The sequence below is a fragment of the Oryctolagus cuniculus genome, chromosome 13 (assembly GCF_964237555.1).
Source record: "Oryctolagus cuniculus chromosome 13, mOryCun1.1, whole genome shotgun sequence".
Classification (NCBI taxonomy): domain Eukaryota; kingdom Metazoa; phylum Chordata; class Mammalia; order Lagomorpha; family Leporidae; genus Oryctolagus; species Oryctolagus cuniculus.
In genome coordinates, this window is record NC_091444.1 from 24,530,627 (window position 1) to 24,555,542 (window position 24,916).

The window sequence follows — 24,916 nt, forward strand, 5'->3', positions numbered from 1 at the left end:
AGACTTTTAAACATCACATTATATGTAATAGAATAACATTTGTGCCAGGGCCTAGTGCTTAGTAGGTACTCAAAAAAAAAAAAAAAAAAAAACGCTATTGAAATACTGAGCCTATTGAAATGAACTGGGAGGCTGGGTGGAAGACAAATTTCAATGTCAAATACTAGTCAAAAAAAAAAAAAAAGAAAGAAAGAAAGAAAGGAAGAAAGAAAGAAAGAAAGAAAGGAAAAAAAAAAAGAAGAAATATCCGATCAGCTTTCAAATATGTAGGAGGGCAGATGTGAGAAGACCCAGATGGAGTCAGATGCCTGTTACTGGCTGAGAGCACTCTGATCATTTTGGGACAGAAAGTTAAGTTGGAACAAAAAAGTTGCAAAGATAGTGTTAAAAAATCTGCATGTTCTTTTGGAATCCTACAAAGATTGCAGGTTGTAAGTGTTTTTTCAAAAATCGGCTTTAAACCGAAGACAAACACAAGCACTACGTCGCTTCTCGGGCTTGGTTTAGAGTGCTCATATCTGCGTGCTGTGGTTTAGCATCATTAATGTACCTGGAGCTTTGAGGAAGGCTTGTTTTATCTCAGGAAGTCGTGTTCACTGGACAAGGGGAGGCTTACATTTTGTCCATCAAAATAACAAACGTGCTCTACACCTGTCCCTTAATCCCAGTCCAGCCTGGCTGCTCAGGGCAGTGATCTTCGGAGCCTTAAAGGGGCCCATTCAGAAAGAGCTCCAAGGTCAGGGAGTTAGAGAAGCCCTAACAGGAAAAGGAAATGCTATTCCCCACCCTCCCCACTTAACCCAAACCCTCGCTTGCCATCAGTAGGCGGCATCACCCAGAGGGCTGTGCTGCACTGATCCAGGCACTTGGAGGGATTAAAATAGCTGGGCACACGCTTCACAAGGCATCCCTGGATGATGATGATGTGTGTTCACAACAGTTGGCTTTTAAGAGTCCTGCTCCCCCAACTTTTCCAACAGAGCTTAACAATGGCACAGAGTTAAATTTGAAGTGCTTTTTTTTTTTAATGCCAGTATTTCTCTTTGGGGTTTCTGTGAGTGAATCAGAGCCGGAAACTGAAAAGCGAGTGGGAGAGGCAAGGGGAGATGGAACGAAGTCCCCTGTGATTTTGCTTGCCAAGATTTGAAAGGAATTGCCTTCTCCTCTTTAGTATGATGGGAACGTAAAATCCGAAAACCTTAGCTCTTTCTTAATACTAATTTCAGTACAGCTAAAAGCTCCCTGCCTCCAGTTTCTGAGCTGGAACAAATCTTAAAGGTAATCTAATTTGATTCCTCTTGTTTGCTGGGTAAGGAAATTGAAGCTAAGACGAGGAAAGGGCCTTGCTCAAGGTCACACGTCAGTGGTAGAGGAGAAACTGGAACCTGGTTCACCTGGTCCCATGCAGGGGCCTTTCCAGAAATCACCCAACCTGCACACGAAGGTGCCCACACATCCAGAAGCTCACACACACAGCATCTGAGGATTACATAATATTCAGTTAAAATACGCTCAAGTAATCCTTGCCTGACAGAAATAGAAAGAAGAAATAAATTTTCCTAATAGTTAAGCTGTTCCAGAATCTGTTTTATCACAGTAAGCAGTGAGCAGTAAGGAGGTTTGTCTTGATAGAACCAGAATTTTTTTTTTATAGAGAAGTATCTTTTTTTTTTTTATTTGACAGATAGAGTTAGACAGTGAGAGAGAAACATCTTCCTTCCGTTGGTTCACCCCCCAAATGGCTGCTACGCCGGAGCTTTGCCGATCCAAAGCCAGGAGCCAGGTGCCTCCTCCTGGCCTCCCATGCAGGTCCAGGGCCCAGGCACTTGGGCCATCCTCCACTGCCTTCCCGGGCCACAGCAGAGAGCTGGACTGGAAGAGGAGCAACCGGGACTAGAACCCGGCACCCATATGGGATGCTGGCACCGCAGGCAGAGGATTAACCAAGTGAGCCACGGCGCCGGCCCCAAACCAGAATATTTTACCTACCGTTGATTCAACATTTTACTTGTCATCTTTTCATCAAATTTTCATAGTATTTTCCTTTTATAAATTGCACTTATTTTTTAAAAAAATTATTTATTTGAAAGGCAGAGTTAGAGAGAGCGAGAGAGAAAGTCTAGAAAGACAGAGAGAGAGAGAGAGAGAGAGAGAGAGAGAGAGCGAGCTTCCATCTGCTGGTTCACTCCCCAAATGGCTGCAGTGGCTGGGTCCAAGCAATTGGGACATCTTCTGCTGCTTTCCCAGGAGCATTAGCAGGGAGGTGGATCAGAACTGGACCAGCTGGGACTCAAACTGGCACTGAAAAGGGATGCCAGCATTGTAAGTGGTGGCTTAACCAGCTGTGCCACAACACTGGGCCCCATATTGCACTTCTTTAAGTTTGCTCAAATTCAGAGACAGTGATATATTACTTCTGCACCCCTTGTTGGTATGTCCAGGTCACATTCTGTATTGACATGGATTTTAACAATTTAGTGACTGTCACGGATATAATCAGGCCCTTCCCTCTGGGAACCCTTGCTCTAGCTATTTCTTTTATTTTTTTTTTCCTGTGATTTACTTTTATTTATTGAAAAAGCAGAGTGGGAAAAAAAAAAAAAAAAAAAAAAAAAAAACCAGAGATCTTCCCTCTGCTGGTTCATTACCCCAAATGGCTCAAACAGTCTAGGCTAGGCCAGGCCAAAGCCAGGAAACTGGAACTTCATCATGGTCTCCCGTGTGGGTGCAGGGGCCAATGAATTTGGGCCATCCTCCACTGCTTTCCCAGGTGCATTAGCAGGGAGTTGGATTGGAAGTGGAGCAGCTGCCAGGATTTGAATGGACATCTCAGGTGGTGGTTTAACCCTGAAAGCCACACCACCAATGCTGTTCTAGCTATTTCTATCCACTTTGACATGGCATGCTGTGTCTAGACCCTCACTTGACCCTATGCTTGGAGTGCCTTTCCTCTAACTTCCATAACTTGTACTTAGTCTTCACATTTTAGCTCCAGAGCCACCTCTTTCAGAAATCTGTATAGCCCACCTCATACCTCCTGCTACCCTGGGCTGATCTGTATGGTCCACCTCGTACCTCCCTAACCTTGCATACACTTTTATTGGAATCATCAGCCTAGCATCAAGTTCCATTTACCTGCATTCTCTCCTTACGCCTGGCTGCAATGTCCCTGAAGGCAGAAATCACATCAATCAGCTTTTATATTCCCAGAACCTAACACAGTTCCAGGCATACACTGGCACTCAATAAATGCGCGAAAAAATAGATGGATGAACAAAATGAAATATTTCTCCACCTTTTCTTCCATTAAAGCCATTTAAAAAAAAGTCTCATATCCACACTCTTGACTCTTTGGCACCTTTACAAGAAAAAAGATGTCACTGTTAGAAACTTCCACTCTTTCCCAGACTGACAGGCCACTCAAAAAAGGCCATCTGGGGTTAAACACGTCACTCTGAACAAATATTTCCGTCTCTGCTTCCTTGTAAAATGCACTGTTCACAGTGGGAGAATCTATGAGCTACAACCTCCAGGGCAAGGAGGAACAGGAATAAGGGGATGGAGACGCTAGCAGGTGAGAGATGTCGGCACCCGTGCGGAGGACGGAAGGTGCACAGACAGTGGCGAGGGATGCAGCAATCCTGAGGCTCACATCAGGAGGCTGGCAAGATGCCACACAGCTCAGGAGGGCCTCGGGCATCAGGGCACCGGGAGCCCCCAAAAGCAAAGGGTGAGATGGGAGTAAAATCAGCGGAGAAGGACGGCCTGTTTTCTGGAGGGACTGACCCAGGGACACCAGACTCAGGGACACCAGGCACCACAGAGGGTGGCATGAGGGGGAGCAAGATGAGCGGAGGCCTCCGTGCTGAAAGATGAGATGGCTCAGCCTTTTCCCTGGCGCGGCTCCCAGAGCAAGAACAGCCCGGCTTCTACCCCTCCCTGCCCATCCCACCCTGGCCCACACGAGGCAGAAGAATTCAGGAGTCTGCTCTGTGGAAAGCACCCAACCAAAGAGAAGACTGACAGGGGCCCACACTGTGTCACAGCAGCTTAAGCCGCTGCTGGTGACACCCGCATCCCACACCACAGTGCCAGTCTGAATACCAGGGGCTCCCCTTCTGATCCAGCTTCCTGCTAATGCACCTGGCGAGGCAGCAGAAGATGGCCCATGTACTTGGGCCCCTGTTCCCACATGAGATACCTGGCAGAAGCTCCTGGATCCTGGCTTTGACCCTACCCAGCCCCTATCATTGCAGCCATTTGCAGAGTGAACCAGCAGATGGAAGATCTCTTTCTCTTCCCCGCTCCCCTCCCTCCCACCCTCTCTCCGTTAGTCTGCCTTTCAAATAAATCAATCTTTTTTTTTTTTTTCCTGACAGGCAGAGTGGACAGTGAGAGAGAGAGACAGAGAGAAAGGTCTTCCTTTGCCGTTGGTTCACCCTCCGATGGCTGCCGCGGCCGGCGCACCGCGCTGATCCGAAGGCAGGAGCCAGGTGCTTCTCCTGGTTTCCCATGCGGGTGCAGGGCCCAAGGACTTGGGCCATCCTCCACTGCACTCCCTGGCCACAGCAGAGAGCTGGCCTGGAAGAGGGGCAACCGGGACAGAATCTGGCGCCCGACCAGGACTAAAACCCGGTGTGCCGGCGCCGCAAGGCGGAGGATTAGCCTATTGAGCCACGGCACCGGCCCCAAATAAATCAATCTTAAAAATTTCTCCAATATCTCCCAAAATAAAGATTCCCATTTCATACACAATGGATTCAGTGGGTACCTGACATACGCTCACCGAAGCACGTTGTTGGCACACACTTCTAGATAGAGAAAAACAGTTCACAAAGCAAGATTGGGCAGCCAAGCAGAAACTGGACTTCTCGGCGTCAATACTGGAAGCTAGAGACAGAAAGGCAATATGGTGATGTCATCCAGTTTTGAGAGAACATAATCTCCATTCTAGAAATCCTCACTTAGCCAACAAACAATCGAGGAGCAGGTAAAGCAAGGACAAGCAGACAGGGCTGGCTGGAACTGCCCGTTGGTTTTCATGTGGCCAGGGTGTGACGCAGGAACGCCCACATACAGATGCTGAAAATGTGAAATATCACTCCTGCACGCCAGGTCTCAAAATAAATTCCCTGCTATTCATAAGGAAATACACGAAGCAAGAGAGAAATAAGAGTCCCAGGCAATGTCAAAGGGATGTCCCCAGATAAACTGCCCGAGTGCCCAGTGCACACTGGAGGAGGAAGAGGACTCCTGGACGGATGTCTCCAAGAAGACAAGGAGCTGACGGACACCCAATTAATATGATTTATTTATTTGAGTTCTATAGCTGCTGTCAGAGGGTTTGCAGAATATGGGAAACTATAGAACGCGAAGAAATGAAAATGAGGTGATTATGAACTCCCGGGGAAAACAAAGCACGCAGGAATTGCAATCAGAGTGCGCTACCTGGCACAGCTGTAAACAGTGAGTCATGAGCATCACAACGCTGGCTAGTTACTGAGTGAGAATTGTGGCATTACAGTGTGAGGAATCGACATGGGTGCAGTGAGTGCATGAGTGCAGAGTTCTGATATTCCTCATAAGTCAGTCAGTAACATCTAAAACTGTACAAGCGGGGCTGGCGCTGTGGTGCAGCAGGTTAACGCCCTGACCTGAAGCGCCGGCATCCCATGTGGGCGCCAGTTCAAGACCCAGCTGCTCCTCTTCTGATCCAGCACTCTGCTATGGCCTAGGAAAGCAGTAGAAGATGGCCCAAGTCCTTGGGCCCCTGCTGGCTCCTGGCTTCAGATTGGCGCAGCTCCGGCCACTGAGGCCAATTGGGGAGTGAACCATCAGATGGAAGACCTCTCTCTCTCTGCCTCTCCTCTCTCTGTGTAACTCTGACTTTCAAATAAATAAATAAATCTTTAAAAAAATAAAATAAAATTGCACAATCAAGAAGTACCAGTGAAAGCACATTGTTTTGGGGTCAGCACTGGGGTGTAGTGGGTAAAGTCACCACCACCTGCAGTGCCGGCATCCCATGTGGACTCCAGTTCGAGTCCTGGCTGCTCTACTTCTGATCCAGCTCTCTGCTGTGGCCTGGGAAAGTAGTAGAAGATGGCCCAAGTCCTTGGGCCCCTGCACCCTCATGGGAGACCCAGAAGAAGCTCCTGGCTCCTGCCTTTGGATCAGCCCAGCTCCAGCCATTGCAGACATTTGGGGAGTGAATCAGTGAATGGAAGACCTCTCTCTCTGCCTTTCAAATAAATAAATAATTTTTTTAAAAAAAGTACATTGTTTCAAAAGATGGAGTTGGTTCTCATGAGGAAAAAGTAATATTTTAAAAAATTAATTTATTTGGAAGAATGAGAGAGATCGATCTATTGTCCATCTGATGGTTCACTCTGCAAATAGATACAACAGCCAGGGTGGGGTCAGGTGGAAGCGAGGAGCCAGGGACTCCATCAGGGTCTCCCACGTGGGTGCCAGGAGTCCAAGTACACGAGGTCATCAGCTGCTGCCTCCCCAGGCACATTAGCAGGGGACTGGATGAGAAGTGGAGCAGCTGGATCTGGGACTGGCGCTCCCAAGTGGGATGCTGGGATCACACGTGGCAGCTCAATCCACTCTGTCACAAGCCTGGCCCCCAAAATTAATATTTACAAGTGACTGGTCCTGAGTGGGACTGAGGCCTGGGGAGAGAAAGAGCAAGGTTCACTGTTATTTGTTATCACTCTTTTCATGCCATGTGCCTTTTTAAAATAAGATGTATTCTATTTATTTGAAAGGCAGAGGGGCAAAGAAGCTTCCATCCTTCAGTTCACTCTCCAAATGGCCACAATAGTCAGAGCACTGAGTCTCCTACATCGGTGCAGGGGCCCAAGCACTCGGGCCATCCTCTGCTGCCTTCTCAGGCACCTTAGCAGGGAGCTGGATGGGAAGCAGAGCACTGGGACAGGAACCAGCGCTCACACAGGGGATGCCAATGTCATCACAGGAGGCAGCTGACCTCGCTGTGCCACAATACCGCCCCAGCCACGTGGGTTTTAAAACCCTCCATGTGTGTTATATGGATAAGTTTAAAAATCAATGTCTTTCTTTTTAAAAAAGGAAATGGTTCCTTCATAACACAGCCGACTCCCAGGATTACATCCTACCTACTAGTAAGATGTTGATGCTTGGGGCCATTACGTTAAGTCTCAGACAAACCATAACAGCCAGAGTTAATGGATCTACCTAATTGCCTAAGGCAGCTCACCAGTCTGGTTCTCAGCTCACTTCAGATCAGCCAAGGACTGTTGGAGAGAAACAGCCCGAAAGCATTTAAAGCAGCATAAGCAGATTGCATGCAGGGATACTAAGGTAAGGAGGGACTTCAGCCTAGAACCGGGCTGGATCGCGAATGCAGCAGGAACAAGGGAGACTTCACAGCCAAAGAGCAGGGTGCTGATTGGTGGATGGAAAATCACTAAGAGGAAACAGGGAGGAGGGGGCGGGGGCAGGAGTGGCTGTGACAGAACTGACCCAGCAGGCTTCCTGCCCAGGATGGAGGGGATCTGACATCAATCACCTGCGGGTTGGAGGTTGGTGGGGTGGGGAGGTGGCGAAGGACTATGCAACCAGTTAGATAGCAAGGATGATACGTGCCCACGATGGGGAATCGTGCTACACTGACTTAGCAGGGCTCTTTGCTAAAGCTGGATTTTACAAAGACATGCACAGATGGGCGTAGAAGGTTTAGGAACCTGACTCAAATTTAGCCAAGCAAAGAATCTTTGTCAGGAGCTTTGTAAAAGCACACATTTCCTGCATCTAATCCTGGATGCTTCTGACTCAATAGGCTTTGGTGGGGTCTGAGAATCTGCCCTTAGCTCCCCAGGTGATTCTGGGAGGTTCTGGAACCACTGGGCCAGAGCAGAACTGGTGAGCATGTGCAGGGAGTCTGGGCCGTATGTACTTGGTGTGTTTTCACTGCTTCTGTGTATATGTCATATAAAGGCGTCTCTCCTCCCTCCCTCTTTCATCCTCTCTTAACCGTAAATCCCCCTGAACTACTGAAAACATTGCCAGAAATTAAGTCTGTGGTTTTAAATCTGCAGTCTGAGCTTTCTCTCCCTGCCCTGGGGCTCCCTCTCCTGGCAGAAGCCTGTTAAAGCTTTTAGCAACCTAAACAGAAACTAGCAATAGGTTTGTTCCCTTTGGGGATGTTTTGTGGGTGCTATTTCCAAACCCTCAAAATTCATGAACCCTCCCATCAGAGAGAAAATGGAAAACTTAACCTGGAAAAGACAGCAAGACGTTCTTGCCTTAAAGGGGTGAATATACAGAGACTAGGAGGGAGCAGGATGATGCCCAAATGAGAGGCGCACGTTGTGGTCAAGAGACGGGAGGGATAAGTGGGGAAGCCACATTCATCTGCCTTCCATAACTGAAGGAGGGAAGCTGGGTAGGCCATCAGGCATGCCGACTTTGGAAGCAGAGGGTGAGGGTTCAGTGTCCAACCTCACGAGCTGCAGATTCAGCCTCTGTAAATCACGTCCCCTGGTGATTCTGTCTTCCAGCTCCGTTGAGTCTTTCCCACAAGCTTTTCCAGAATGCTCAGCCATGGCACAGAGGAAAGGGTCGGGAGCATTTGCGTGAAAGACTGACTCCTTCCTACGCTCAGGTTCCAAACCTCCGTCAGCTGTGCACGCCTCTCGAGCGCCTGGGGAGGATGCTTCAGGCCCACACTCAGCACTGCCTCCTCCTCCACGATCGTGGCCTTCCTGCCTTGGCTCCCTCGCAACCACTGTCACGGACCTCCTCTTGTCACTCACCACACTCCTGCCCTCTGCCCTCCCACTGAGCCCTGCCCTGCATGTGTTCCCTGTTCCCTTGGGTCCTTCTGCTCCCAGTTCTCCTGCATTCTCCTTCGCTGGGTCTCCTCTTTGGCTTGGCTCTTAAACATTCATGGAATAGTCCCCTCTTAGCCTTCAACCCCTCCTTAGTGGTCTTCTCTAGATTTATGGTTTCAACTTTAATCTAGGTGATTTAATTCTCCTGAGCCTATACCTCTAGCCTGGACCTTTTTCTGAGCTCCAAACACCTACCAAGCACCTGGTGTGGGTGTGTCAGAATCACTCCATCTACTAGCACTCAAAGCTTGCTCACCAGCACCTACCAAGTGCCAATCACTGTGGTAGCACTGAAGACTCGTAGGCAACCCAGGCCACTGCCCTCGCCGAGCTCTGTCTAAGGGAAACATGGACAGATGTGCACTGGAAGTAAACAGTGACAAGTGCTATGGTAAGAGAAAAGTCCGGTGTTGGGGAGCACGTGCCTCTCCAAGGGTACACAGGCAGGCTTCTCTGTAGCTGTGCCGTTGAAGGGTGAGAAGGTGCAGTGGGGAAACGGAGGAGAGGTTCCTGGAAAAGGATTTCAAAAGCCATGAAGGACTTGCAAAGCTAAATAGGGAGCTTGCACTTTATCTGAAGAACCTGGGGAGCCGATGGGTTGTCACGTGAAGAACTGGGTGTCTTGGAGCCCAAAGGGAGCCTGAGTGTTGGCAGTATCCGTGCCTCAGGTTGGGTGGTGGGCGCACAAGGCTTTCACTGGATTCTTAAGCTTCATGAATTATTTATGTTTTATATATTACTTTCTGCATACCACTTTGCAGTTCTTTTCAAAACTAAATATGTAAATAGATTAGAGAAGGTGAGACAGTTGTGGGTGGGTCCGAGAGAGGAGTGAGGAGTTTGCTCAAGCAGAAAACAGTGTGGTCTGAGTTTGGGAGAGTCCCCTTGAGGGTGCGGATTTGGAGATGGTCCTGGAGATATTTAGGAGGTAGAATTAACTAGATTTTGTGACCGATGGCACAGGAGGATATGGAGAGGGAGACTCCAAGGGTTCTAGATTATTTGTTGGATGGATAGAAAAGCCACTGATTGAAATAGAGATCACTAGGAGATTGTGGATAAAAATACAAAGAATACAAAGCTGTTGGGAAACAGTTTGGCAGTTCTTAATAAGTCAAAAATAAATTTAACATACAACCCAGCAATGCCACTCCTGGGTGTATCCATGAGATACATAAAAATGTGTCCACACAAACTTTTTTTTTTTTTTTTTTTGGACAGCCAGAGTTAGACAATGAGAGAGAGAGGGACAGAGAGAAAGGTCTTCCTTCCGTTAGTTCAGCCCTCAGTGGCCGCTATGGTTGGTGCACTATGCCAATCCAAAGCCAGGAGCCAGGTGCTTCCTCCTGGTCTCCCACGTGGGTGCAGGGCCCAAGCACTTGGGCCATCCTCCACTGCCTTCTTGGGCCACAGCAGAGAGCTGGACTGGAAGAGGAGCAACCGGGACAGAATCCGGTGCCCCAACACACAAACTTTGACACCATGCACATAGCAGCACTGGTCATAAATGGCAAAAAGTGGAAAATCCCAAAGATCCATGAGCTGGTGAATGAATGAACAGAAGGTGGTGTATCTGTCCAGTGCAGTGTGGTTTGACAATAAAATGGAGCAAAGTGCTGATCTGTGGCACACTGTGGGTGAACCTCAAAACATCATGCTAAGTGAAAAGAGACAAACACAAAGGAGCACATAGTGTGTGCTTCTTCTAATATGAAAAGTCCAGAAGAGGAAAGAACATAGCAACAGACAGTGGGTTACTGATGGTCTGGGGCTGAGGCTGGGGAGAGAGAATGACTGAAAATGACACAAATCGGTCTTTTTAGAGTAACAGAAATGTTCTAAAATTGGATTATGGTGATGCTTTCCTAGCTGCCAATTCACTAAAATTCGATGACCTGCACCATCACAATGAGGTAACTCCTGGTATATAAACTGTACTAAATAAAGCTGTTAAAAGTAATTAGGTCAGTGTTGGCATGCTGAGGCTTTCAAGAGAGAATGAGTAAGCAGGTGGTTGTACTGTACTACCTGATGCTTAGGATAAAATGCTGCGCAAAAGACAGAAATTTGTAAGACCCATCAAAGTAAAGAAGGTAACTGAAGCCATGAGAGTGAGGGAAATTACTCAGGGAAACTAGAAGGAGGAGGAGAAAAGAGGAAAAGGGAACAGAAGCCAACACAGAAAACTAGAAGGAATCAGAGAAGTAGGGAGGAAACCCAGAGAATGTGAAACCAAGGGAGGGAGGGGTACAAGTGGCAGGGGCTACCGAGAGGTCACTAAGTGTGAGCAGAACCAAGAGGAGAAGCCACAGTGGGGGATCCAGGTAGGTGTGGAGTAGCCCAGGAACATTGCTGGGCATAGCCCTAGGGGGACAAGCCTCTGGGGATAAGGCCACTCCCAGCATGGCACACATGGGGAGTGAAGGTTTGGTAGAGAGAAGACAGAGGGGTTGATGACCCTGTGCAGCACAGATGATCCAGAACTTTCTACATAAGGCAATGGGGGTAGGAGGGCCAGCGGGCAGGCAACTTTCTGAGAGGGGGTGAATAGGCCAGAGTGTGGCAGCCTTGTGATGGGAACTTAATGGCCAGGACGACAGATCCCAGCAGCATTCCAGGCCCTCGCAGGCGTGGCTCCTGCTTTCTTCTCGGGATTGCTTCTCACCACGTAAGGGTACCCCATGAGAGTCGGGGATCCCGCCATATGGAGCTGTTTCCAGTTTCCCAAACATGTCATTCTCTTTCACACCTCCTTCTATTTTCTCACACAGCTTCCTCTGCATGGAAGGTTTTTGCAAACCAACAACGTCCCCTCCCCCTGCTGGAAACCAGCACACACTCCTGGATCCAACTCAGTGCTGGCTCTTCCCCTTCTCCGCTTGCCTGGGACATTCAATGTAGATCAAGGTTAACCTCTTCTGGGAAGCCTTTTCCAGATTTAGCAAATGGAAATATTGAACGCCCAGTTAAATCTGAATTCCACACGTGGAATGGACCACTTCCTTTGTGCACCCACACTGTAGACATCCAGGGCTCTGGTATCCCTGAACATTTCGGCTGTTTCTTTAGGCATCGGAGGGCACTGCATTGGCTGTTCCATTCACAGTACCTGGCACATGGAAAATACCTGACTAAATAAATGTTGGCGAGGAGTCCTCCACTCAGCCACCAGGTGCTTTGTCCCCCTTTTCTTCTCCTCCTTAGCCCTCTGGGGGACCATCTGTGGCCATACTGCTGGGCTACCTCGTGGTACAGGGAGATATGAAAGCTATCAGTGGCCATGGCCCTGGAGGCTCAGTCCATACCTACAGCACAGTTTCTCAGTGTTCCCGAAGTGCTACAGCTCCTCTAAGCTTATCAAATAAAGCACAGAACACCCAGTTACATCTGAATTCCAGATAAACAATGATTAATGTTTTAGTCCAAGTATGTTCTTTGCAGTTGTTGAGATATAGAGAGATGGGCAGATGGGTGTATGGAGACATAGGTAGACAGAGGATAGATGATCGACAGAAAGATAGATCTAGTGATCCTTAGAAAAGCATTCCTTGGGCTGGTGTTGTGGCACAGCAGGTTAAGCCATGGCTTGCAGCACCCCATATCAGAGCAGTTTGAGTCCTAGTTGCTCTGCTTTTGATCCAGCTCCCGCGCCTGGGGAGTCATCAGATGATAGCCCAAGCACTTGGGCTCCTGCCACCCATGTGAGAGACTTGGATGGAGCTCCAGGCCCCTGGCTTCAGCCTGGGCCAGATCTGGCTGTTGATGACATCTGGGGAGTGAACAAGCAGATAAAAGAGATCTCTCTCTCTCTCCCCAAAAACACAAATCTTTAAAATAAATAAGTAATTTTTTTAGTATTTGCTGTTTATCTGAAATTCAAATTTAACTGGGCATTCTATATTTCTGTTTGCTAAATCTGGCAACCCTAGCGGACAGTGATTCGCTTCTGCTGGAGTTGCTGGCACCTTAAGAACACCCCCCGCCCCAGGCTGCTACAACACCTTGATGTGCTTCTTGCAAGTCGGGGCTGACCAGCCAAGAGAAAGCAGCAGATGGGGCGGAGCTGTGCGGTGGCTGTGCTGGAGTCAGTCCTCTCCATTTTTATTTTTTCAAGTTTTGTGTTTGTTTTTAAAAGGCACAGAGAGAGACAGAGACAGAGAGAGAGACGGAGAGAGAGAGACAGAGAGACAGAGACAGAGACAGAGATTGAGATTATAGGGCTCTCCATGGCTGCTCTCTTGTGTTACTTGGGCTCCACCAAGCATTCCAGGGAGTAGCTTTTTCAGCTAACTGTGTGTCCCCCTGGGCTCAGAGGGGAGTTCATGGGAGCTGGATTAGCAGAATAATCTGAAAAAACTGGAACTACACCTTGTCTAGCATTGTCTGTACCCTGCCCTCACTGAGGGAATGGGTCAGACCAAGAGGCCCTTGGCTCACCCAGGCATGTGGATTCCAAGGAGACTCCCCCACCAGTGCCCTGAGCACGGACCACATCTGTTAGATGGGGACAGGAGAGCACAGGGGTCAGTGTGTTCCATCAAAACCATATTTGGGCCGGCGCCACAGCTCGCTAGGCTAATCCTCCGCCTGCGGCGCCGGCACACCGGGTTCCAGTCCCAGTTGGGGCACCGGATTCTGTCCCGGTTGCCCCTCTTCCAGTCCAGCTCTCTGCTATGGCCCGGGAGTGCAGTGGAGGATGGCCCAAGTGCTTGGGCCCTGCACCCCATGGGAGACCAGGAGAAGCACCTGGCTCCTGCCTTCGGATCAGCACGGTGCGCTGGCTGCAGCACGCTGGCTGTGGCAGCCATTGGAGGGTAAACCAACGGCAAAAAGGAAGACTTTTCTCTCTGTCTCTCTCTCTTACTGTCCACTCTGCCTGTCAAAAAATAAAAATTAAAAAATAAAAATTTAAAAAAAAAAGTATTTGTCCACCTCCACCAGAAGTTCCATAGGACAGAAAATAGGAGTGAATCTGTCCATTGACAGTAGCATCAGGCAGAAAGATTGACAAATGAGAACATCTCCCACTCCTTAGATAAATGGGGGGAAGGAGAAAAGGGAGGAGGTGGAGGGAGTCAGTTATTTGATAAAATTATATAAAAGGATGGTTGTTTCTATAGCAAGGAATAGATCTTGACAGGTCTGACACAGATTTACAGAAGGAATTACTAATGAATAACGTATTAGTCTAAGTATGTCCATTGCAATTGTTGAGATATAGATAGATGGGCAGATGGGTATATAGAGAGAGATAGGCAGACGGATGACAGATACATAGATCTAGTGATCCTTAGAAAAGCATTTCTTGGCCGGCGCTGCAGCTCACTTGTCTAATCCTCCGCCTGCGGCGCCGGCACCCCAGGTTCTAGTCCAGGTTGGGGCGCCAGATTCTGTCCTGGTTGCTCCTCTTCCAGTCCAGCTCTCTGCTGTGGCCAGGGAGTGCAGTGGAGGATGGCCCAAGTGCTTGGGCCTTGCACCTGCATGGGAGACCAGGAGGAAGCACCAGGCTCCTGGCTTCGGATCCGCACAGTGTGCTGGCTGTCACAGCCATTTAGGGGGTGAACCAACGGAAGGAAGACCTTTCTCTCTGTCCCTCTCTCTCTCACTGTCTAACTCTGCCTCTGCCTATCAAAAAAAAAAAATTGCTTTCCCCACCTTCCAATTCCCAAAAAAAAGCATTTCTTGGGCTGGTGTTGTGGCACAGCAGGTTAAGCCATGGCTTGCAGCATCCCATATCAGAGCAGTTTGAGTCTTGGCTGCTCTGCTTCTGATCCAGCTCCCACGCCTGGGGAGTCAGCAGATGATAGCCCGAGTACTTGGGCTCCTGCCACCCACATGGGAGATCTGAATGGAGACTTAGGAGTTCCCCAAATCAGATCTGAAGAGCTGGGGGTTGGGGTGAGATGGAGAATGTTCTGGATTCTAACATAGTGATAAGACGCTTCCCAGCTTCAATGTCTCGGTGTTACTCTCCCAGCTAGGCAGCACCTCTGAACCCTGGGCATTGACTCCCCTTTCCCTCTGAAGTCTGCCCACTGTGGCCCCAACAAGATTCAATTTCATTTTTTTAAAGATTTACTTATTTATTTGAGAGGCAGAGTTACAGATGGAGAGAGGTCTTCTATCTGCTGGTTTACTCCCCAAATGGCTGCAACGTCTGGAGCTGGGCCGATCTGAAGTCAGGAGCCAGGAGCTTCTTCCAGGTTTCCCATGTGAGTGCAGGGCCCTAAGCACTTAGGTCATCCTCTACTGCTTTCCCAGGCCATCAGCAGAGAGCTGGATTGGAAGTGGAGTAGCTGGGATTTGAACCGGCAATCAAATGAGATGCTAGTGTGCTGGTGGAGGCTTAACCCACTATGCCACAGCAACAACCCCAAGATTCGTTTTCAAAAGTAAGAGGTACTTTCTTAGCACCTCAACAGTCATGAAAGGCTCTACAGCTACCACTGTGGAAAATACAGGTGTTCCTTTCGTAATCTACGTTTTATGCCAAATGTCTCTCCGGCGCCTCCTCCTCCCATGCTGGCCATCTCCTGTCAGCTGTCCAGATCTGGCCCAGGGCTCATGAGCCCTCCTGCTTCACCCCCTCTGCTCTTCTTGTTGCTTGCTCCTCACTCCATTTATCCACATAGAAAAGGTGAGATGAGGGCGAATTCCCGGCTGGGGCTCTGAAAAGCATCTCCAGCTGTGACAAGCCCCTGTCTAAGACCCCAGCTGGAGGCCTGCTTTAGGCTGTGAGGGGCAGAGCAGGCTGCTAGCTGGTATCCTTGCTAAGGTGGCAGGGAAAGGGCTCTCACCAGATGGGGAAATCTGACTCAAAACAAGGTGAAACAACTGCATTTCCTTGTTGTTTTTATTTATTTATTTTTAATTTGTTGAGAGCCCCTGGAGAAAGACTTAGGGGATGGGACTAATGTGTTCAGACCAAAATGCTGAATCCCAGTGATTTTCCTGGATTAAATCGGGCTCCAGGAAGACGGCAATTTTCTCATTGCTGCGGCATCTCAGAAACACTAAAATAGTCAAAGTTTATTGAATAGCTGTTTTGGAGCAAGACTAGGGGGAGTGGAGAGAGACAAAGATGAAAAAGACATAATCCATGTTCTCTAGGAGCTTACAGGCTAATGAGAGGACCAGTCATGTAAATATGCACAGTGGACTTGGTGTCTATTACATAATGCAGTCTAAGGGTGGTCCCCATGGGTCCCCAAGCCCCTCTTGGGTATGTAGAAGGCCAAAACTATTTTCATAATCATATTAACACATTATTTGACTTTTCCAGAGGCTACAATATACATGATCATGCATCACTCTGACTGCTAGTGGAGTGTATGATTCTGTACTCTCGAGTTTAAAAACATCCTGTCTTCCTTTCTAGTGTATCAATATCAATATTAAAATCAAAAGGTAAAAGGTACACACTCAGGCTTTTTGAGGTTCTCAGTCATTTTGAAGGTTGTAAAGAGGTCCTGAGACCAAAACGTTTGAGCACCACTAAGACTTCGCATATCATCCTCTGTAACACATCTAATCCCAGGAAAATCACTTTTTCGGATGATTTTACCCTGCCTTATTTTCTAGCATGATAGCTATTTTGTGTCTTTGGATTTAAGGATGCCTTTTGAGGCTGTGCGACATTGGACTTGGCTTGTTAAGCAACTCAACTGTCGGCAATCATTGTTGTTTGTTTCATGGTCTACTTCCCTGCAGTCTATCTGACTCATTGTTATTTAAGCTTTCTTTAGATTTATGTTTTCTGTAGTGGGTTTTAAAGTTCTTTATTTATTTTTGTCAGGCAATAAACTTCACTAGTCTGTCCATCTTTCCATCATTATAGCCTCATAATATTTTAAAGCAATATTTCATTGCTTCCTATAATTTTACTGCTAATCGTACAGCATTATGAAAATAAACCTTACACTTTCTCCCCTCAAGGGATGAAAATAGAGTCTAGTCTGTAATGAATCTTGGTAGCAGAAAGTCCTTTGTAAAATTATGCAAATACGCCCTGCAGTTCTGATGGTATGAAATCCAATTTGCACTTGGATTTTATCTTTTTCTATTTTTGTCCTCCATGAACCTTGAGCTCTATCTGCCCCTTGCCTGTTCTCAAATCTCCATTGTTTTCTGGAAGTGAACTTCACAGCTGTGGGCCTTTGTTGACAAAATGTTTCAGCTCCTCTGGGTCTTAAATTACTTTCTCTTTCTCTGAAGTGAACACTCACTAAATGTTTCCAAATACTGTATGTGGGATCCTAACTCCCTTTCTCTTAACCTTGTATAAATTCCAGTACCAGTCGGCACACCCAAACCTGAGCCTCCTTCAAAAAACTGATACTTATTATCATATTTAGATTTCTTCCCTCCAACCCCACTGGTTACTTGCGGAAGTCAGGATTTGCTTTGGGATGGCATAGTTTTCATGATTTGGTTGGTTGGCTTTACAGTGAAAAGCTTAACAATGGTTAAACCCTCTTCTTGCTATGGTTGATTTCTTGCTGTGGTTAGTCATGCCAAGGTGGGTATTTCTATATTTCCATGATAACAAATTCTAAATTGCTAGGAACTCCTTCACCCTGGATCTTTTATTGTACTGAATCTATTTTTAGCTGAGATGTGGGCGCCCCGGGCTAGTTTCACTTCAACAGCGAAATTTCTTTTTCTTCCCTGCCAGGTCTCCTCTTCCTCGCATCCTCTCCATGTTTCTTATTTCTCTATAGCATTTACAAGACCCAGTTTAGTAGCTTAGTGCCTTTTTTTTTTTTTTTTTTGGCACTCATTATTTCTTCTTTATTCTCTGTGAAAGTAATAAGTGTACGTTTCGTTGCACTTGCCTGAGAGTCTTGAACTGATCTTGGGTTTCCCGCCATCTGCGTTCTGGCTGCCTTGCAATTTCCCTTTGATGTTGTAATAGTTTTTCATTGAACTTGAGTTTGGGGCTTACAGGGCTTGTTTGCTTTTATTTTTTTCCGAAATGCGCACATTTTTTTCTTGAGCTTATTTTGCTGTTTTGTGCTGTTATTTTTAATTGCTTCCGACCGGGGGGTGGGGCCGAGAGTGAGATTTGGCTTGGATTTGGTTCTCTTCGCTGTTACTCACATTTCCCCCAGAAGCCCCACACACACTCCTCTCTCTCTCTCTCTGCCTTTGACGAACTATTTTTGAAAGGCCATTGATCCCTAGCGTAAATGGTGTTAAGAGGAAGATGGGCTCCGGGTAGGGATTCTCAGGAATCCAGTCCTGCACACTCATGAGCTTGGCCATCTGGAAGTCTCCTCTTGCTCAATGAAATGGAGTAAACATTGTCCATTATGAAATCCACCACGCAGGCTGCCAGGGACGAATGGGATCCCACCCAAAGCCAATCGCTGCTCTGACAGGGAAATTGGCTAGCACTGCCTGAGACTACTCCAGCCTCCCCCGTCCCTGATGTCACAATTCAGAGGCTGCTGCTTGCCTAGGAGGTTGTAGAAAGCTCTGTAGGTTCTCTCTGTGTGTCCTACAGGGTTCTTCGGGCCAGGTCCCCGTCTGATGGCTTTTATGAAAAAATACCTCCTCCCCCTTCTGGGGCTCTTCTTGGCCTACTACTACTATTCTGCAAATGAGGAGTTCAGACCAGGTAAGCACCAATGTGTCTCATTTTGGAGGACTAGGTTAGAAAGCACTGAGGTGCTGGAGTGCTCCTGGAGATCAAGGTATGTTCTTGGTCCCTAAATTTGCTGAAAAACAAAAGGGACTGTGAGGTGGGCTGTATCTGTGTGTCCTCCAGCCACAGGCTGTGGTCCGGAGGGATGTGGGGAGGGGCAATCATGCAGCCACAAGCTGGCTAAATAAGCCATGCTGGATTTGGCACTGTTCATGGAAAGCAATTTCAAATCTTCTACCCAAAACTGAGGGTAATACCCAAATTTACAACTCAGCCAGATCATCAGGCTCAACGGAGAGCCTGAAAAGTGGGAGGCAGCAGTGGACTCTGGAGTTGATGACCAAGTAGAAGCCAGGGGAAATTCCTGGCATCCCTAAGATTCTCATTACTTACTAATCAATGGAGCAAAATCAAATGAGCCCAGAAATATCTGGAACACTCCGTTTCAGCTGAACCATGACCTTGCTGGCTTGGTCCCGTCATCTCCGTGTGTGGAAGTTTGCAGGAATGACAGCAGTGAGCCTTGGTTTTGGGCAACCAGGCCAGACCTCCTCTTCCGAGCATGTTTATCAAAGACTCAGACTGTTTTTTGGTGATTTACGCAGTGTGAGACAGACTGATCTGGACTTGTCCCCGTTGGTGCTGGAAGTGGAGATAGGGCTGTCTGTTGCAGGGAAGGAGAAGGAATGTTGCTGTCACGCTGGCTCTGGTCCTTACTTCCCTCTTGGGGTTCCCCAGAGATGCTCCAGGGAAAGAAAGTGATTGTCACAGGGGCCAGCAAAGGAATCGGAAAAGAGATCGCTTTTCATCTGGCGAAGATGGGAGCCCATGTGGTGGTGACAGCGAGATCAAAAGAAACTCTGCAGGAGGTGAGGGTTCTGTGCCTACAAATACATGTTACCCTCATATGCCCAGACGTGTTCTGTACACACTCACCTACGCACACACACAGAAGCTAGCAATTCCACATGCAGATGCACAATTAACTGTGTACTCTCATTGCAGTTTTCAACACCCAAACTTCCACAAGAATACAAAAACTATACTTATAAGCATTCACATGTATATAAATGCTATTTGGCCATAGAGTTTTTGAGCTGCATGAATTTGCTCATAGAAAAGTCTATTCATGCCCACTTTATACATGGAACCACGGATATATTCAGATATGAAAATTTCAGCACCTTCTCATGAACATGTATTCTCATACCCACGCAGACTCTCAGGTACATGCCTGCTCACAAACTCACAATCACAAAGATGTACAGGCACTTAGAAACCTAGAACTACCCACGCGGAAGCCAGCACTCGGACCCACAATGCATTCAGGAGCATGTCTTCTCAGAACCCCGTGAGTATAATCATGGACTTGGCTCTCAGTGCAGTGATGGTGTATGCATTTACACCCCTCTTATCCCAGACAAGAGTTGACAGTCACGATTATTGTATCTAGAATTGTGTGCATACACAGACACACACATGTATACACACCTCATTTCTTATTGAAACGAGACTATAAGCAACCTTTCCTCTAAGGCCTCATTACTTCAGAGACTGTCCCTCAAAAGTCTACACCCAAGAATGACACCGTTTCTGCTATGTCCCTGCAGGTGGTGGCCCACTGCCTGAAGCTGGGAGCAGCCTCCGCACACTACATTGCTGGCACCATGGAGGACATGACCTTTGCGGAGCAATTCGTTGCCAAAGCAGGAAAGCTCATGGGTGAGGCTGCTTCCCCCTCCTTGTCCTCTGGACTTTGCCTTCCAGGTCACCAGAGTGCTTTGAGGAAGGGAAAATGGAAGGTATTGAGCCCAGATGGTTTTGTCTCAACACAGCCATCTCTTGCAGGGGGACTAGACATGCTCATTCTCAACCACATCACCAACGCTTCTTTGATGTTTTTTAATAACGATATTCACCACGTGCGCAAGAGCATGGAGGTCAACTTCCTGAGTTACGTGGTCCTGAGCGTGGCCGCCTTGCCCATGCTGAAGCAGAGCAATGGAAGCATTGTGGTCGTGTCCTCGCTAGCTGGTGAGTGGGACAGGACCAGTGTGGAAAGTAGGGGGTAGGGGGAGAAGCCAGCGATGGTGCTAAGCTCTGTCGGGAACATGAATTTTTATCAGTTTCCAGGCAGAAAAGTAGCACGAAACAAACGCAAAGTTGAAATGCTCATAGTGATGTTAAGCTACAGCTGATTAACAGCTTGCCCAGAGATGTGGATAGGCAGGTACACTAATAAGATACTAGGGTGTGTAAGCTCAGTGGGGAGGGCCCATGTGCTCAGTAAAAGAGACACTGTTAAGAACCATAAAAATGAGGAATTAACTGAGGAAGATGGGTAAGAAAATTCCTGAAAGTAATAACATTAGTTCAGAGTGCCCACCGGAAGCCTGGTGGTTTGTGATCTACAGATGGGAAATCAAAGGAACATCAAGAGGCAGTTGGAGGAATGGCCTGTCCTGATCCTAAGGGAGAGACTTGGAAACAATGGATAAAAAAGATTCTGGTTGTTCTATGACCAAGAGCCATAAGTTGGTGAAGTTGGTTGATGCAAAGGTAGAAGTGAGATGTGATAAACTTTAATAACCTACAGGTATCTGGTACATGGGTTAAGGTAGGGCAAAATCAACAATAACAAGAATAGATTAACAGACTTGCCAATACTAGGGGTATTCTACCAAAAGGCCAACTTAAATAACCAGCCGGGAAGTGAGAAAACGTGCATAATAGAGAAACGTTCATGATCTCTGTGGGTCCCCCAGGCTTTGAATGGCAGCAAGTTCAGACGCTATCGCGTGTTTCCAGCTTAGAGGACCCCTATGCCTTTTTCCTCACAGATGCAGGCGAGAGGTTCCACACACCCTGTCCCTTAGAAGGATGTAGCTGGAAGTTCCCAACAACAGGGTCAGAATCGGGCAATGTAAACAGAAACCACCTAGAAAACTCAGCAAAGTGTTAAGTCCCTCACAAATGCTAGTTCTCATTTAAACTAGCAACACTATCTATGTTGTAAAGAGCTCTCCTTTCCAGCCCAGGGAAGGCCTGTGTAGCGATTGGATAAAGGGGCAGTGTCTGTGCTACCCGCCAAACGGAGTGATTGATATGCATCCCTGTGCTTCCCAGACAACACAGCCTCCCCGCCCCTCCCCAGACAGAAGGAAGGGAGTGCTTCCAGATGCATACTGAGTGCGAGGGTGCTGGGCCCATCCCCAGTCCATCGCAGGGCACTGGCCAAAGCCCTCCTATCAGTCACGGTGTAGGTGACTTTAACGAGTTAGTTGACTCCATTCCACATTCAATCTAGGCAAAGGATGTCTTTCACCTTTGGTGGGCAAATTTAGCTTTCTATGATGCACTCAAAATATAAATGTACTAGGAAGGGAAAAAAAATTCTTAGAAGCCCCAAGGTATGCTGAAATTGCGATGACCTCTGTTTCCACATATTTCCACACCTATAGAACGACACTTAATCACTTCCACATGTGGGACTGGAAGGTGGGACTGTAGTTGGATCTCTAGTGTCTACTATCTGTATTGCCAACGAGTTAAACCTTTTTGCTTTGAAGCATGCTTGTAGACTTGCAGAGTACAGGCACACTGCCTTCTCTCCCTAACTAAAGAATATTCTCTGTACTAGGATATTCTCTTTTAAGCAGTCAGTAAACACATCCATTATTTCTTGCTCCTTAATATCTGAGTTCCACAAACATAGGATGTAAACATCAAATTGGTCCTAGGGACAGTCAAAGAGTACTAAAATGGCGTTTTTTGTTTGTTTGTTGTCGCTCCCCCTCTTCATGGAGGAACGACACAGGACCCTGCGCTGTTCTTTCGTCTGCTCGGCCCTCCCCGGGTTTGCTGCTGGTTCTTCCCGGGTTGGCTACTATCCCTTCCACCTCCGTGGAAGGGCAGTTCCCCCTGGCCACATTCCCGACTTCCGCAGGGGAGCGGCACACGGCCGGCCGGCTCTCTCGGGGGCTGCACAGGTGTTCCCCTTAGATGTTCCCCTTAGATGTTCCTGGTGCATGCCGTCTCTCTCCTCCTTTATAGTCCTCCTCTGCCAATCCCAACTCGGCTGCCCACACGCCGAGTACGCTGCTCTCCACCAATCAGGAGCAAGTCCTACAGTTTATTGACTGAACTGGAGGCAGCTGGGTAGAAGCTGTTTTCTTCTCTCCCAGCGCCATATTGTGGGAGAGCAGATGCATAGAATAAGTCTTAATTCCAGTAACTTAGTCCAGTCCGGATTGCTCCCCAGTTTGTTTGTTTTTTTCCCAGAGCAAGTGTTTATTTAATGGGTACAAATTTCAAAAGTACAACTTTAGGAATATAGTGATTCTTCCCATCATACTAGAATGGCGTTTTAATTATTTGGGAACACATTAAGTTGTTTATTGAGTCACAGTGACAAGCACTTGTTTTTGTACCCAGTGGAGTTGAAGGTATGGCATTCCATGGAAATCTTGTACCTTTTATATGTTAAAGGCTTAGCTACTTCTTTAGCATTAACATGGACAGTAGGGTTGCTTCTGGAACGCTCTTTGAAGTTCGCAATCATCCACCATGCAACACCTTTTTGGGCACCTACTGATCAAGTTTCTTATACATGTAATATCCAGTTACACTGATTGGCCTCCTTTCCCCCCACCACATACTGGTTTGGATAAAAGTTTAGCTGGCTCACTAGGCTAATCCTCCGCCTGTGGTGCTGGCACACCGGGTTCTAGTCCCAGTCGGGGCGCCGGATTCTGTCCCGGCTGCCCCTCTTCCAGGCCAGCTCTCTGCTGTGGCCCGGGAGTGCAGTGGAGGATGGCCCAAGTGCTTGGGCCCTGCACCCCATGGGAGACCAGGACAAGTACCTGGCTCCTGCCATCAGATCAGCGCGCTGCGCCGGCCGCAGTGCACCGGCCACGGCGGCCATTGGAGGGTGAACCAATGGCAAAAGGAAGACCTTTCTCTCTGTCTCTCTCTCTCTCACTGTCCACTCTGCCTATAAAAAAAAAAAAAAAAAAAAAAGAAAGAAAGAAAGAAAGAAAGAAAGAGCCAAATTTGCAATGGCTTACACAAATCTAGATTTCTTCCTCTCTTGTGAACTGGCCTGGGGTAGACAGTCCTGGGTCCCCACAGGCTGTCCAGGTATCCTCCCATCTCAGAAGCCCTGTCTTCATCTGCACGTGCCCAGTGGCTCACTCTTGTCTGTGAATTCTAGCTGGAGAAAATGAGGAAAGAATGCAACCTGAGGTTTGTCTGCTTCTCTTCTGCCACTGCTGGTGGCAAGAGTAAATTATATTCAAAGTAGACATGTGTCCACCTGAAACCCAGGAGTCCTATTCATATAAAAGACATTGATACGGGTAAACAATGAGTGATCTCTCCCACATTACCCTTGCCAAGGAACATGTAAGACTGGAGGAGGCATGCGCTCCAGGACACCCATGTGTACCCCCCCAACACATGCACACCCCAGACCCACTCTCTCTCTCTCACATTCAAGGTCATCGTGAAAACTAATCCCATTCCATTCTGTGGGTACAGGAGACCATGGGGTAGAAAAAAGGAGGGAAAGAGAATGTCTAGTTGGTATTTGTGAAGCAAATTGAAACAGAGACATTAATACTTGAATTTGATTAAAAAAAAAAAAGTAAAATAAATAAAAAAATAAATAAAAACACTGGATTGGGCAGAGAACATTTGAAAACATCCGGAAAAAGTTTGTCTGCCATTAGTTAAAATGGGTCATCTTAGGTTCAATTCTAGAAAAGTAAAGATGCTTCCCCTGGCAAGCCCCTTGGCTTTGCAGACCCCCCACCCCCACCCAGCTGTGGCGTGTCCCATCAGTTACATGCTTGACGGCCAGAGCAGAGCCCACGGTCCTCTTCTCCACCGCTGCCCCGGGCCCCTGGGAGGAACCTGGGACAAGTCCTCTCCTCACCCTGGTCCTTCCTCCTCTCAAGATCTAAGCTTTTCAGGACCGCCACCTCCTCCCTCCTGAGCCAGGTCAGTGCCTCTGCTCTGCCTTTACCCACTACCTTACAAGGTTCTTCCAGAAGTTCTCATTCCTCCCTGCATCTTTCTTTGGTTTCACTGGTGATTCCAACACTACAAATACCAGCAATAACACAAATGCTAAACACACTAGAGAAACCTAAGTTAGGAGATAATAATTCTTCTGTTTTAAGGACAGTGAAAGGCATAGTTTAAGGTGGAATCAGACATAGTAAAAGTCTGGGTTTCTTTCTCCAAAACGAAAGCGCAGCAAAAGGAATAGGGCACCTTGCCAATAACCTCTGCATCCTTGGGCCTCTCTCTGGGAGCTCCCTAAGTATCTCCAGTTACCCTATTCACTGTTCTCCAAGGAAATCTTCAAAAGATCAACTTTCAACATAGC

At 47.6% G+C, this 24,916-nt stretch overlaps 2 protein-coding genes across 3 annotated transcripts in view; one reads left to right on the forward strand and one right to left on the reverse strand.

The window, feature by feature from the left end:
- The window catches only part of C13H1orf74 (chromosome 13 C1orf74 homolog), a 132,288-nt gene that overhangs the window by 30,654 nt on the left and 76,718 nt on the right, over nucleotides 1–24,916 (reverse strand). The gene's annotated exons all lie outside the window — the stretch shown is intronic.
- Nucleotides 1–24,916, forward strand: part of HSD11B1 (hydroxysteroid 11-beta dehydrogenase 1) — a 48,998-nt gene that overhangs the window by 147 nt on the left and 23,935 nt on the right. Inside the window, exons 1-5 of one of the 2 annotated variants that reach the window (XM_070055242.1) lie at nucleotides 137–7,347; nucleotides 18,385–18,498; nucleotides 19,264–19,394; nucleotides 20,136–20,247; nucleotides 20,374–20,559. In XM_070055242.1, coding sequence (XP_069911343.1) covers nucleotides 18,411–18,498; nucleotides 19,264–19,394; nucleotides 20,136–20,247; nucleotides 20,374–20,559 — 517 coding nt within the window. In that variant the 5' untranslated portion in view covers nucleotides 137–7,347; nucleotides 18,385–18,410. Of the gene's footprint in view, nucleotides 1–136; nucleotides 7,348–18,384; nucleotides 18,499–19,263; nucleotides 19,395–20,135; nucleotides 20,248–20,373; nucleotides 20,560–24,916 lie in introns of those variants that run through there. The other variant, XM_070055241.1, reaches the window with a different exon arrangement.